The 14,352-nt window shown below is 55.1% G+C and overlaps 1 protein-coding gene across 1 annotated transcript; it reads right to left on the reverse strand.

Moving 5' to 3' along the window:
- Positions 1-1,604: 1,604 nt before the first annotated feature.
- Positions 1,605-7,636, reverse strand: CFAP410 (cilia and flagella associated protein 410). The gene is made up of 7 exons (XM_084267633.1): positions 7,500-7,636; positions 7,141-7,159; positions 6,453-6,499; positions 5,443-5,672; positions 4,631-4,802; positions 3,931-4,024; positions 1,605-2,013 (listed from the first exon to the last, which is right to left on the reverse strand). Exons 1-7 carry the CDS (start codon positions 7,574-7,576, stop codon positions 1,888-1,890), a joined length of 765 nt encoding a protein of 254 aa, XP_084123759.1. The 5' UTR covers positions 7,577-7,636; the 3' UTR covers positions 1,605-1,887.
- Between the last annotated feature and the right edge of the window lie 6,716 nt (positions 7,637-14,352).

Consider the following 14,352-nt stretch of genomic DNA (forward strand, 5'->3'; position numbering starts at 1 on the left):
AGGCCAACTTCTCCAGCAGAGAGGGGAGGAACTGTGCCAGAGCAGCCCCAGGCCACGGTGATTGATGGCTTCATCAACCCCCTTCACCACCAACACCTAGCCCAATGCTCAATAATGATGCTTGCTTTAATCCCTCTCCACCCAGCAATGCCCTGGGGTGGGAGGGGGGGATCCTAGCACACCCCAAATGGCAGCTCCCCTCTCCCCAAACGTGGATGTGAGTGACTTCTGCCAGGGAGCAGGCTGCTGAGACAGCCTGGGAGAGGACTTGCCCTCAGCGCAAGGGGAAGACAAGAGCAAGATGAGGGGCAAGTCTCTCGAGCCCTGGCTGTCAGGGGAGGTCTGGTACGTTCTGCATCCCGCTGGCTGCTCAAATGCAGCTGGCTTCAGCACAGAAGGCAAGAACAAGATCAGCTGAGGAGTTAAAATCAACAACAATCTTCCCCCAGGCGCTGAGGGTCAAACTGCATCCCCAGGGCATGTAAACAGGCTTGGGGACATGACTGTCCCCAGCCCTGAGCATTCCTTCCTGGGGCTCAGCCACCTGTACAAACAAGGAGAGCGATGACATGGAAAGACCGCCCTGCCCAGCATGGCACCAGGGTCTGGAGGGCTCATGTCCTCCATCACAGGGGCTGCTGGCCTGCCCAGGCAGGCTCTGCACCTCTTAAAAGCAAGCAAACTTTCCCCAGCACCTCTCCCGCTCCATGCGCTCAGCCTGGACTCGTGGCTGCAAGAACATTCCCAAAGAGCCCGGTGCCTTTGGAAAAGCGGCCGGCAGCAGCTCTGCACAGTATCAGGCAGCCATTTGACACGGCCAGTGAAGCGGGAGGGCGCAGGGGCCCACAGCCCCCCTCCTGCTCCACAGGGCTAACAAAGCGAGCCCTGAACCAGACGTAATGGAGCAATGCCCCGAGTCAGTTGTTCTCGCTACGTTCGCTGGACCCCAGCCACCGCTGACACAGCCCGGAGGGATAATTGGTTTTATTTGGTACGTAACGGTGTAGTTTGTCATTTAATGGCTCAATAAAACCTGGGGAAATGCAGCTTTTTTGGTTAAAGAGAAGCCCCACCCGAGATGCCCATGTGAGCTGGGCGGTGACGCTCAGCCTGTGCTCTCGTAACTGCAAATCAGGAGCTTCTCACTCTGACCTTGAGCTTCCTTAAGCTGCTGTAATGCCTGCAGGGGCACGTCAGGGTGAGAGGGCAGCTGAGTGCCCTGGATCTGGGACAGAGGCCTCTCCATTTCACCTAGGCTGCACCCAGCTTCTCTTGGGGCCAGTCAGATGCTGCATGCGCTGAGCACAGGAAGTCGTCAGGAGTTGAAGGCAAATTAAGACTTTGATGGGCACCTTCACAATCCCCACAGCACAGCTCCCAGTGAGCATCCCAGGCAGCGCTTCCCCGACAGCCTTCACGGAACCAAGTCTCTGTGAGAGAAGCTGCCTTCAGACACACAGGGGCTGACCCGGAGTCGGTGACAAGCAGTGACCTTCCAGGAGGCTCTGTCACCCCCTTCAGATCGTGCTGCACAGCAGCACCTCTCACTGCAGGGCTGCTGGCATCTGCTTTGCCAATTTCCCCCAGCAGCTCCCATCAAACAGCCCCAGTGACAGGAGGTACCAAGTGTTAAGGGAGCCTGCTACGCAAGCAGGAAAAGCTCCAGAGAGCCAAGTCGGGCACTGCCAGCCCCAGTGTGATGTGTGCAGCCAGGGGGGAAACGTCAGGAGGTAGGGGGGCGGCCAGCAGCCCCCCATCCCAGCCTTTCCACAGGGAAAGCGCAGCAGGAAATGCCAGGGCTTTGGCTGCAGCCAGGCACGTGTGGGCAGAACAGCGCTGCGGGTCTGGCGCTGGCTGGGGCTCCAGGGAGGTTTGTAACAGGCAGAGTCACTCCTCCTGCAGCTCCTTCTTCCGACAGGCCTGCAGCCTCCTCCCCACCGTCTGCTGGACGATCTCCAGCCCCTCAGTGTCCAGTTCCTTCATGAGAAGCAGGATGGCATTCAGGACATTGTTCTGTGGGGGGCAAGACAAGACACCACTTTATACAGGCATGGAAAAGGACACTGGATTTTCCAAGGGCTGCTCTTTCTAGGAACGCCAGCAGTTCCCAACAGCCACCTGCAGCCACAGGGACACATCGACCAAGCCCTCAGGGCAAGCATGGAATAACTGGAATGCAGCACAAACCAGTCTGCCCAGTCCCCACGGACTACCCACACGCCTCTGGCTCCTGGCCACCCTCGGGAGCAGCTTCTATAAGGAAAGGCCATGCAAAAGCTGCTGCCCGCTCTCCAGCCTGACTGAGTGTAGGATGGGAAAGTATGGGAAAGGACAGGAAAGGATGGGAAAGGACGGGGACCCTCTGATCTGAGAAGTAAGAAGAGCTGGTAGAATCATGAAGGCACAAGCTGGAAGGAACCCCTGAAGGTCACCAGCCCCAGCTCCCCATGATGCAGGGCTACTGCCAACACCAGACCTGTCAAACCACGTCCTGAAAAAAGCCAGGGAGAGATTCTGCAGCCTGTCTGAATAACTCTCCTTCTAGGGAAAATCCCTTTCCTAACAGCCAACCTGAACCTCCCCAGCTGCAATCTGTTGCTACTTCCCCTTCTTTAATCTCTTCCTGAAGGCCAGAGCCTGTGGCAGGACTCCTGCCACTGCAAAGCTCAGATACACTTACAACACGAACAAGGGAGACACCGCAGCCAACCAATACCAGCTCAAGGCAGAACGTGGTCTAGATGTCACCGGAGCCTTCCTGTGCCCACTGAAGTGATGGCACCAGGCCCAGCAATTCCCACCGGAAAGGCCAAGCCCCGGGAGGTTCACTGGAGGCCACACCTGGGAGGGGTCTGAGGGATCACCTACGCTTTCCGTTCAGCAGTGTCCTTTCTGTCAGGCCAACAGTCTGGTGGCTGCATTTCAGCCACTGCCCAGCTACCATGTGTTCCTTGCACAACCCCAGAGGAGGGACAGGCTGGAAGGATTGAGAGGACAGACTCCATCGGGAATTCTTTACAGAGCGTGATGTCTTACAGACAGACCGAACTAGGCTAATTCTCAGTTGGAGGGGACCTGTGATGGCCACCCAGTCCCAAGTGCTGACCTGCCCACTTCAGGGCTGACCAAAACTTCAGCACGTTGTTCAGGGCATTGTCCGAATGCCTCTTACACACTGCCAGGCTTGGGGCACCTCTCCAGGAAGCCTGCTGCAGTGTCTGACCACCCTCAAGGTAATGAAATGCTTCCTCATAGAATCACAGACTGGTGTGGGTTGGAAGGGACTCCAAGGATCACAGGCCTGGAGCTACACAAGGTTGCCCTGGGCCCCATCCAACCTGGCCTTGAACACCCCCAGGGACGGGGCACCCACCCCCTCTCTGGGCAGCCTGTTCCAGCCCCTCACCACTCTCTCTGTACAGAACTTCCCCCTAATATCTAATTTAAACCTTCCCTCCTTTAGCTTTAATCCATCCCCCTTGTCCTGCCATTGTCCTGCCATTTAAAAAAGTTGATTCCCCTCCTGTTTCTCTGCTCCCTTCAGGGACTGGGAGGCTGCAATGAGGTCCCCCCACAGCCTTCTCTTCTCTAGGCTGAACAAGCCCATGTCCAGTCCGATCCTCACCTGGTGCAGCTTTGAGCCATTCCTGCATGTCCTGCCCCTGTATCCCAAGGAGAAGAGCTCGGCACCTCCCTGCCCACGTCCCCTCTTCAAGAAGCTGCAGAGAGCAATGAGGTCACCCCTTAACCCCCTTTTCTCCAACTAGCCAAGCCCAAAGTCCCAAGCCACTCCTCACAGGACATGCCTGCCAGCCCTTCCCCAGCTGGCTTGCCCTCCTCCAGATGCATCCGAGGACCCTTGCATCCTACTTAAGCGTGGGGCCGAGCTGCACGTGAGGAAAAGCAGTTTGGTCTTTAAAAGCTACTCACCCTCTTCTTCCGGTTGCAGTCCATCTCTCGAGGTGAAAAGGAGGAAAATTTATCCCTGGGGACAGGCTTCATACCGAGCTCCTCTCGAATTTTGCTAAAGGAGGGGAGGAAGAGCAAATGTTATCATGGCCACCTGACAGAACCTCCCTTTCTAAGCACGGGCAGCCACACAAGAAGCATTGGAAACATGTCTGTTCACACCCCACTGCTGCCTACAGACCCCCCAAGCAGAACTCCCACCCGCAGCAGGAGCCCCATAGGTCTGAAACACAAAGCAGCCTGCCACCAACAAGGTGCCTGGCTGGCAGATTCCCATTCCTGATGCTGGCTGGGTCTGCAGGCCTCGCGTGAACACTGCGCTCGGACACGCGTGTGCCGCAGCGCCGACACACGTGTGGCACGAGCAGAGCTGAGCGGGGAGGGGTCGGAGCTCTTGTGCTTCCAGGAGGATCCAGCTCTGTCTGCACATGCAGCTGACACCTTGAGAGGCAGCACCCCCCTGGGGAAGAGCCTGTTTTGCAGTTCCAGAACCAGACCCGCAAGTGGCATTAAACCAGCACAGCTCCACCAGAGTTTAACTGGAACAATGTGCAGGGCTGCAGGCCTGGCCCAGGGCCTATCAGGGTTGGCTGGCAAGGTCCTGCCATGCTACACGCAAGCTCAGCCCAGAAATTCTACCAGCTCTCACACAAGCCCTCACTTTGTCTCCTCCAGACTGAAGCTCAGCAGCTCACTCGCTGTCTCTGTTGCGGATTCGGCAGCGCTGGATCCAGCGGACTCACGGCAGCCGTTCTCCACGCTCCTCCTGGCTGGTGGGGCCGTGATCTCTTCACCATCAACCAAGGCCTGGGACAGTTCTTCCTCTGTCACAACTGCAAAAACCAAACCAAAATCCTGCTGCAATGAACCCCAGCAGCCCAGGAAGCCAGCAGCTGTACAGGGGCATGTGCTGCTGCTGTGGAGCTTTGGTCCCACCACTGGCTTCTGTGCTGGCCTTTTGCTTTCACCCTCTTCCTACAGGGAAAGCAGGGCAGGAGAACGCTACGGCCATGGCCAGTCTCTCAAAGTAGGAAAGGTGGCAGGAGGGACACAAACAGGCTTTGCCACTGCTTGTCTCTGGAGAACCTCCAAAAGCCACCAAATCACTGCTACCAGGCAGAAAAGCTTCTTGGGGGTTGGTTTGTTTTTTTTTTTTTTTAAATGACAACAGATCCAATTACAGAACCTTTGTTTTGCCAGAGCAATGGAAGGAGCTCTAAAAAACCCACTAATTAGCAGTACAGTCTCAGCTATAATGAGGTGCTCTCAGTCCCGCTATCATTAACTCTGGTACTGCAGGGAAGGGAGAGAACAGCTTGGGAATGGTGGATTTCGCAGAGGGGATGCTCAACCCACCTACCACGTCAAGGAGGAGTCCAAGGACCCCTCTAACGAGAGGAACGAACCCATCACTTGGTTTCCAGCCCACCCTGCCCAGGGCTCAGGGCAGTCCCTTTACCTGCAGACACCCACCCTGGTTATCAAGCTTCTGTAGGCTGGGCAGGTTGCGCAGCACCGTCATCCGGTAGCGGTGGGGGTCCGACCCGCAGCAGGGATTTTCGGAGAGCCACAGGACCCGCAGCCGGGGCAGGTGTTTGAGGTAGAAAAGCTCGTTCAGGCTTGTGATGTTGTTCTTCCTCAGATAGAGTTCGCTCAGGTTCTGGCACTGGTTGAGCGGCTCGAGGTCCGAGATGCCGTTTACGCTGAAGAGAGACTGGAGGATCAGAGACCAGCGTGCCCATCCCTCCCTCGCTGCACCCTTCAGGTGGGAACACTGAGCCCCTGCAGCACAGGGCTTTCCAGCCCCCCTTGCCCTCACCCCAGCAACAGCACACGGGATGTTCAGGGGCCTCTGGCTTTGTGCAGAACAAAAAGATAGAGCTTCATCTTTCTAAACAACGGCAAGAATTGAAAAAAATAGGCTCTCCTCTCTGCTGAAACTGACAAACAGCCTTCACTTCCCCAAATCACCCCTCATCCTTTTCTGCAGCAGTCCCTCAGACTCACTGATGAACCGGTGTTAAGATTGCCAAGCTATAAAGCTCAGCCTCACAGCACTGGCTCCATGGGATCCCCAGGACAGGTGAAGGATGGGTGTGCTGGGAGGAGGCTTTGGGAGATGAAAAGCTTCATGAGATCCCTGAAGGCATTTCGACAAGCATTCTGCCCCATACAGAGGCCGAAAAGATTCCTTAAAAGATCTAAATTATGGAATAGGACTTAGGGAGCAGCGCTCCTAATAGGTTTTAGCACCTCTCAAAACCAGGATTAGTTTCTCAAGTAGCAAAGGGAAAAGTGCAGAGAGCTAGCAGAAGAATCATCATTTCTGCATCTCTGCTGCTTGAGAAAGCAGACAGGAGGAGCCAGGCAGCTCAGGCACACTGTCACAGAAAGATGGTGAGAAACCAAGGGCTGAGACAGGGCCCCACACCATCATTTCCCCCGTCCCCTGTCCTCTCCAAGGCCAGCAGCCTGACATTCACCTGAACGTGATCACCTCGACGTTGGGCAAATCCCGGCATATCGATATCTGGGCAGGAAGAGACACAAACAGCAAGTTGGCGCTCCCAAAAAAACAAACCAACAACAGAAATAAACACAATTTAAATCACTAACAAGCCAAGATAACGAGCAAGGAATTTGGGTTTGCTTCAGTTTAACCTGAGCTTAAGACCAACAGAGAGATTTGCTGCCACAGCCAGTGTGCCGTCAGCAAGTCCTCTGCCCTCTCCTCCCGGGAGTGGAGGCACAGATGCCGGCCATCCCCATGTCACTCTTCTGCTCCAGCAACTCTGTGGACTCTGGGACAGTTTTCCAGCCACCCCACACAGGAGGGGATCCCTCTTACCCTCGACATCCCTCCCCGAAAGACAGCACGTCATCCAAAGTCCTAAACAGATGAGGCAGGACTCAGCGTCCCATTCACTGGGGGCCTCAGAGGGGAGTGAGATGCAAATCAATCCCAAAAAGCTCTGCAGCTCGCTGACACCCGACCAGACCAAACCCAGGCCTGTGCTCAACTCACTGCCACATCAACCCCGTCCCCTCCCCACTCCAGCTGCCCACTCTGAAGGCTTCCCTCCAGCTGCACGGCAAAGGCTGGGGCTCCACTGTGGCAGCCAGGGACCGTGGGGCTCCTCCTGGCTGGGAGCGGGGCCGTGCGGTACTTACATCTGTCAGGCGGCTGCCCCTGCGGGAAGAGACGGGGGTCACTGGGAGCACGGCCCGGCCGCCCACCTGCTGCCCCACACCCGGGACGCGCAGCCCTGGGCTGCCCCATCAACCAAGGGCCGCTCCGACACTGCCAACCGCGGGCCTCGCTGTTCCGCCCCCGGCCAGCCGTCCCCCCAACCCAGCCGCGCCTGCTGCCCGCTCCCCCCGCCTTGCCCGTCCCTCCAAAGCCCCGTTCCCCCGGGCCCATCGGCTCCTCTCAGCCCTCCCCATCCCACCCTTGGCCTGCCCGCTGTCCCAGGCCCAGCCGCCCGCCCCGCTTCCCGCCCATCGCCGGGCCATCCCCCCCCGGCGCCCACCAGCAGTTGAGGCGGCGGACACCGTCCAACGCAGCAGCCTTAGCCCGCGCCAGCACGGCCGCCCGTGTCAGCCTCATGGCTGGGCTGGGCTAGGCCGGGCCGAGCCGGGCCGGGCCGCGGCGCCACCGCCGCCGCCGCCGTCTCCAAGGGCGGAACCCGCCGCCCGCGCAGGCTCCTCCCGACCGGGGCGGGCCAGGCCGGGCAGGAGAACCAGAGTTTCGGCGGGGGGAAGATGGTGGATGCTGCCGCTGGGGGACGGGAGGGGAAGGCAGGCCGGGAGCCGGGGAGCGGCGGCAGCCATCCGGCCCCCGGGGGATCCTGCCCGGGCTCTGCCCACCCGGAATGCCGCTGGGTGCCCGGAGGGGCAGTTTTATGTGGTTACTTCGTATTTACCTGGAAGTGTTATTATTCATCTCACAGAGACGCGGAATCACCGAGTTGGAAACGACCTTTAAGCTCATGGAGTCCAACCGTTCCTGTCCTGTGCTGACCCAGATCCCTGAGCACCTCATCTCCCCCCTGTTAAACACACCCAAGAGCAGGGACTCAGCCCCCTCCCTGGGCAGCCTGTGCCAGGCCCTGACAGCTCTGCCAGGGAAGAACTTTTCCCTCACATCTGAGCTGACCCTGCCCTGGCACAGCTTGAGGCCATTTCCCCTTGTCCCATCTCCTGTCCCCTGGCTGAAGAGACCATCGCCCACCTCTCTGCACCCTCCTGGCATCTTGTTAGAGCAGGATTCCCGTGCACACCTTTACGGGCGTGTATTTGTACCAAACATTAAACATAAGTATATAGATATATCTGTGTGCTTAAAGACAATAAACACTTACATGTATTTCTACGCTGCCTTACACATTAATACATAGGATGTATGTAAGCTGACCGCCCCAGCAGCAGGAGCCCCATGGCCAGTCGGCCCATCCCATTTTGGGATGAAGTTGGACCTGATGATCTCTCGAGGTCCCTTCCAACCCCTACAATTCTACGATTCTGCTGTGATGGGGCTGCGGTGGTTGAACAGGGAAGGCCTGGAGAAGTGCTGAGGTGATTAAAGGCCGGCACTCTGAGGTAAGGGTTTAATCAGGACCAGCATGGCCAGCAGGTCTGGGGAGGGGATTGTGCCCCTGTACTCGGCACTGGTGAGCACCTCAAGTGCTGGGTCCAGTTCTGGGCTCCTCACTATAAGGACATTGAGGTCCTGGAGCGAGTCCAGAGAAGGGCAACCCGTCTGGGGAAGGGGCTGGAGGGCAAATCCTATGAGGAGCAGCTGAGGGAGCTGGGGGTGTTCAGCCTGGAGAAGAGGAGTCTTTTCCAACCTGGTGATTCCGGGATTCTGTGATTAACAGGGAGTTTCCCAGTGGGTTTTCTGCATGTTCCTGCCTTATTCTGCAGAAGGGGGGGCAGGTGGGTATTTAGCTGTTCATGCTGGTGGGTTTTGGGTAAGTGAAGGGACAAGAGATGTTTTTATCAGGATGGATAGACATGCACTTTTCAGGGAAACCACGGGATAAGCACGTCAGGCCAGTCACCCCTCTGTGATTTCTTCCTCCTGTCGCTCAGCTAGTCGGGACTTCGGGCTGGGAGGCCAGACCGCAGGTGTCACAGAGGTTTTCAGAGATGGATATAGAAGCACTTGGAGGCAACTGAAGTGGTTTTTGGCATTCTTGACCCCTCTGTGTGTAGCTGCTCATAGGCCAGCTGGCGTGAGCTGGCTGCTGAGACATGGGATTCAGCTGCTCGGGCCGTGTGTCGGTGAAGGCAGCTGCAGGATCCGAATCCTCGGTGTCGTGGGAGGAACAGTAATGTCTGTGGCTTTGCTGTGCTTTGGTTCTCCAAATCCCAGGCTGTCTTCACTTCCAGGGAAATACAGTAACACCCAAACATGCTTTCAGCTGCCGGGCCACACAATCCCAGCCCCATGCACGCTTTTGCTGCGCTGTTGGCAGTGAAGCCTGTCCCTCAAGCAAACTAAGTAGATTAAGGAATCTTGTCTAGGTGCCACAGAGAGATTTTCATACTTAGTCTCACTGACAAAACTGCAGCTCAGTGAGTGAAAACACACGCCCCTCTCCTCTGCCTGCTCTGACACCTCTCCTGCAACTGAAACACGCAGGAGGGATTGTTTCATTCAACTTGTCTTACTCTTGGGCTTGCACCTAATCTTCTGTTTGGTCTGTGCTGTGTGGTAGCCACACATTCTCTTCTTCCACCCTCAGCGCTTAAATAATGACTCTACTATCACGTAATTGCTTTGTGGAGGGTCCAGGAAGGCTGCTGTATGCAGCTCAGAAGCTGGTCCCTACCAAGCACCAGCCTGGTTAGGAATAGCTGTTATTGGGATGGAAGGAGCAGGATGGATTTGGGGGAGGCATTCAGGCAACCCGTTCTATTCTCCAGGTATCACCAGAGAGGTGGTCAACGGTCCTGGAGATGGGCTCTGCTTCTTCCCCTGTGGCATCGTGTGTGGCAGGGAAGGGTGAGCACCCCTCTGGGGCAGGGACCGAAAAGCTCTGCTTCTTTGAGAATGCCTCAGCAGTCATCTCCGGGCAGCAAGTTGTTCCTTGTAACTGCTCTAACGTAACTTAGCGTCATGGCAAGCTTGACCATGCTGTGGTTCAGAGAACGTTCTGCTGGTGGCAGCCCTCCAGCAGCTATTCCACCCACAGTACATTCCCTCTGTACAACCGTCACTACTCCAGGCTTAGCAGTGCCAGATGGGATCACAGTTTAGCTGTTGGCAGGAAACGCCGTGGTTTGGTAAGAGCTAATATAAACTCCCTGTCCCTTATAGAGACCGGCACGTCACTGCAGGCCTACGCAGGCTCCATCAGTCGCTCAGTTTTCTCTTTGGGAAGCCAGAGCCAGGGAAAGAGATGAGCATTCCTGGTTGCTGGTCATGCCACGTCGACAGGAGAGCTTCTGCAGAAATAGTGGAAGAGAGCTTTGGTGAGGACTTCCTGGAAAGCTCCAGTCTCTACCTGCAGAGATCTTCCCATATGACCGCACCAGCACAAGCACTGCTTCACCAGAAAGCTGTACGGGCACCATGGCAAGCGCTCCTGATGCTGCAGCTCCAGTGATCTGACTGGGATGAGGGGTTTCACAACAGCCAAATCCCATCTTGCTCAGCAAATATGAATTCTCAAGGCACACATCTAGAGTAAAAATGAAGCAAACCGGGCCACTTCCCTAAACAGCAGCTTCAAATTCCACCCCTACCACGGCCAGCTAAAACATAGGGAGCATTAAATCCAGACCTCATGAGCTATTTATACAGCAAAGTGCTGTATTATTAAAAGCCTGTCTCACTGGAGCAGCTTGCTGTCCTCCTCACCAGTCGTGCAGAAGTAGTATTCCATTTACTGTGGGGACTACAAAAGGAAGAGTGAAGAGGTGAAGACCACCAGATAGGCAGGAAACTTCTTTCTTCACCCTTCTTTACTCCTGGGCGGGCGCTTTGCTGGCACTTCTTGCTTTTCTTTTATGCTCTGTCATCATACTGAGCTAGAAATGGCACAGCAGCATTGCTGTGCTGCTGCAGTCCTGGCTATAGTGCTTTGCCACGTCCACAGAGCCAGTCACTGGTTACAGCTGAAAGGCTAAAGTAAAAGGCAATTTGCACCGCTCGCGGTGCTCCAAAGAGGACAGTTATTTATCTGTTCCTTCTGTTGATAATACACATCATATGCAGGCATTGACATGGGAATGGGGATCCTGCTGGGTTGTGAATAATCGAAGGAAAATCTGACACTGCTCTACGCAGAGCGTACGGCGCTCTGTGAGATTTGTGGGAAGGAGCCTCAAGGGATCGGAGTGATACATTGTGGAGAGACCAAACAACAGGCAAAGGGCAGAACATGAGATGCAAGGTGGGTAAGAAAGCTAGCTGCCTCTTGCCTTCTTCCTTTCCAAGTAAAAAAAAAAACCCTACAGAATTAGTGAAGCAGAGTGAAGGCAGCCAAAACCCAGCAGGAGCCGTAGTGAACTGACCAGAAGCCACATACTGGGAGAGGGGGTGAATAAAACACCCAGTTACTGGGGAAGAAAGGTCAGGGAAAAAAGCAGAGAAACCCTTTGAAAGAGTGTACTGACCACTGCAGATGCCAGTGAGCACCACACAATGCTCAAGATTTTGAAGTCACAACCAAGTAGCAATTCTGTCAGGGTTTTTTTTTTTTAAATTACAGTTTAAAAAGGGTCTGGATAAGAGTATGAGGAGGTGCAAAAGGGAGCATAACCAACACTGCCTTTGCTGCTGAGGACAACGCCACTCTGCAGGGAAAACGTCCCTCACAGCACAGTCCTTTCCTCACTCCATCCTGCTTTTCCTCAAATCCACTGTGAGGAGGTCAGTGTCACAGCCCAACAAAGATTAAGTGATGATTCAGAACATTTAAGTGACAATTAAAGATTAGGAGCAAAGAGTAAGTGGAAAGTCCCGAGTAGAAAACACTCTTTTGTGGTTAGGAACAGCACTCCCACTCCAGCCAGCAGCAGGAGCTACCTCTAATTCCCAAAAGCAATCCCAAGTGGAGCAGAACGGCTCGTGTCTACACCACTCATGGCTCGGGAGCAGACAGGGCTGCCCTTGCTGCTTGGAAGTAACAGCTTTACCCATGGTGGTAATCTTTGGGCTGCTCCCTCATTGGGTAAAGTACCGACGTCCATCTGGAGGTCCCACAGTGAGATGGATTTGGCAGGGTTTGGGTTTGTATTAGCCACGTTCCTGCTCATCAAGTCTGACTGTTTGGTGTTGACTTTCAGGAGGGTTTTTTTCCAACAGGAACACACAGAGGAAACACATGAGAAAAAAAAAAACAATTCCACAAAGGTGGAAGGTCCTTAAATTCCTGATTTGAAGTTCACTTGAATATGCTTTAACAACCCCCCCCAGTGTAGTTTCTTTTCAGTGCTGATGGAACGAGAGTCACTCAATAAGTCTGACATCTGTTTTTATTGGTGTTTTTCTGTTCCTGCTCCTACCAGCCTCATCCTAAGCCTCCCAATATATATTTTCTCCCCTTTTGAGCTGAAAGGGAGAGTGAGTGAGCGGCTTTGGTGGGCATTTGGCCTCTAGCCAGGGTGAAACCACCACAGGGTTTTATATCCCGTGCCGCTGAAGGCCGCTGAGCAAGAGCGGCAAAGCGCCTACGATCAGCTTGGGGTGACTAACGGGTGTCGGATGTACTTCAAGTCAAGGAAAAAACCCTCTCCCGTGAGTAATGCAAGATGAGGAGCGATGATTACTGTGGCAGATAGATCTTCATGATGTAAAAGCGATGCTCGCTCAGGGAGGGTTGCTAATTCTTTGGAAATTGCCTACTGAATTGCAGCCTATGAAAAATTCCGCGCTTCGGAAAGTTAGGAAAGGATGGGTTTTCCCAGCAGCACGCTGATCCAAACATGTCTGCAGCTGCAGACTGAAGCTGGCAGCTCCCCGCTCCCCCTCCGCCCCTCCGTGCCCCCGCGCTGGCCTGCGCGGCACGGCACGCCGACGCGCTCACCAGAGCGCACCGCAACCGCAGAAATGAGTGAGCTGGCCTGAGACTGGCTCTGCTGCCAAGGGCGATGCTCCAGCTTCTTCAACAGCCTTCTAGTAGCAGGGCGGGTGGGAGGTGCAGCCACCGCCTTGCTGCACCCCTTCTTCCTGACTGCGCTACCCAGAACTGCCCCAGATCAAGCGCTTGGGCAGCTCTTTGCTGGGAAGGGATCGGCGAACCGATCCTGCTGGGAATAATAACCTTTTCCCTGAGTGTTGGTGCACCTGGCTGCTGAAAGAGCTGATGGAAATGAGCACAGAGAGGAGAGTCAGTGCTTGAACCCGAGTCAAGTCTGAGCACGCTTTGAAATCAGAAACCTGAGCTGTTTGTAGATTTTGAGGGGTCTCTTCTGAGGTACGAAGTGCACCTGAAGGTGATGTAGCACGTGTATCCATGTCATGGAAATGCAAGCTGGAAACGGCCCAGGCAAACCAGCAAGCATCTCTTAAGTCCAGTCGTGCTCCCCGTGCAAAGGGAAAGGAAGGGAAGCATCTCTGGGTGCCTCCAGGAGCAGGGAGATAATCTCTTTGGGATCCTCTCCCACATCTGCATCACTGTTGTAGAGGCTGAGAACAGTGGGCTCAGGTGTTTGCCAAAAGGCAGGCTTGCTTCAGCAGCTCTCAGCTGACCGAGTTCAAATGTGAACAGAAGGGATCAGGGCGCTCCCTGATCGGCTCTTCCTCATCCCTGGCAGTGTCCCTCTGTGTCCCATCCATGTCCCTTTCCTCATCCCGTGTCCTGTGTGTCGCTGGTGAAGGGAAGAGCTTAAAGAGGGGCGGGCAGACCCTGCAGGTCAGGGCCTGGTTCTGTGGCGAGTATTGAGGGCAGAGGTTGGGCTTCTGGCATTGCAGGACGCTCTCCGAGAGCGAGGGACTGCCTGACCCTAGAAATACAGACCAAGGCCTGGAAAACCAATGGCCATTAAAGTTTCTGCAACAAAAGCGAACCAAAGGTGATTCCCCATGGAGTTCAAGTGCTTCCTGACAAAACTCTTTGCTGTTCATTTTTGGGTGAGCGTTATGGTTTCTAAAGGCAGCCCTGAACTTTGGTGTCGTGCTCCTGAGTTAGTAGCCGGCTTTGACAGCTGGTGTCAGACATCTCCCTCTGCCCTTTGGTACAGGATGCTCCTTCCCGCCCTCCTGGTACAAGCAGCACAGAGGGAAAACTGACTTTTCTGAGCCTGAGTTCCCAGGCATTAAAAGAGCCACGGTGTCTTTAAATCAGTGAAAGCTGCGAAAACACCATTTGTTCCCCTCTTTGGTTGATAAATCCATCTTTGTGTTCTGGGGCCGGGAGGGAGAAGGAAGGCAGC

This window comes from Gallinula chloropus (assembly GCF_964237585.1).
Source record: "Gallinula chloropus genome assembly, chromosome: 8".
Lineage (NCBI taxonomy): Eukaryota > Metazoa > Chordata > Aves > Gruiformes > Rallidae > Gallinula > Gallinula chloropus.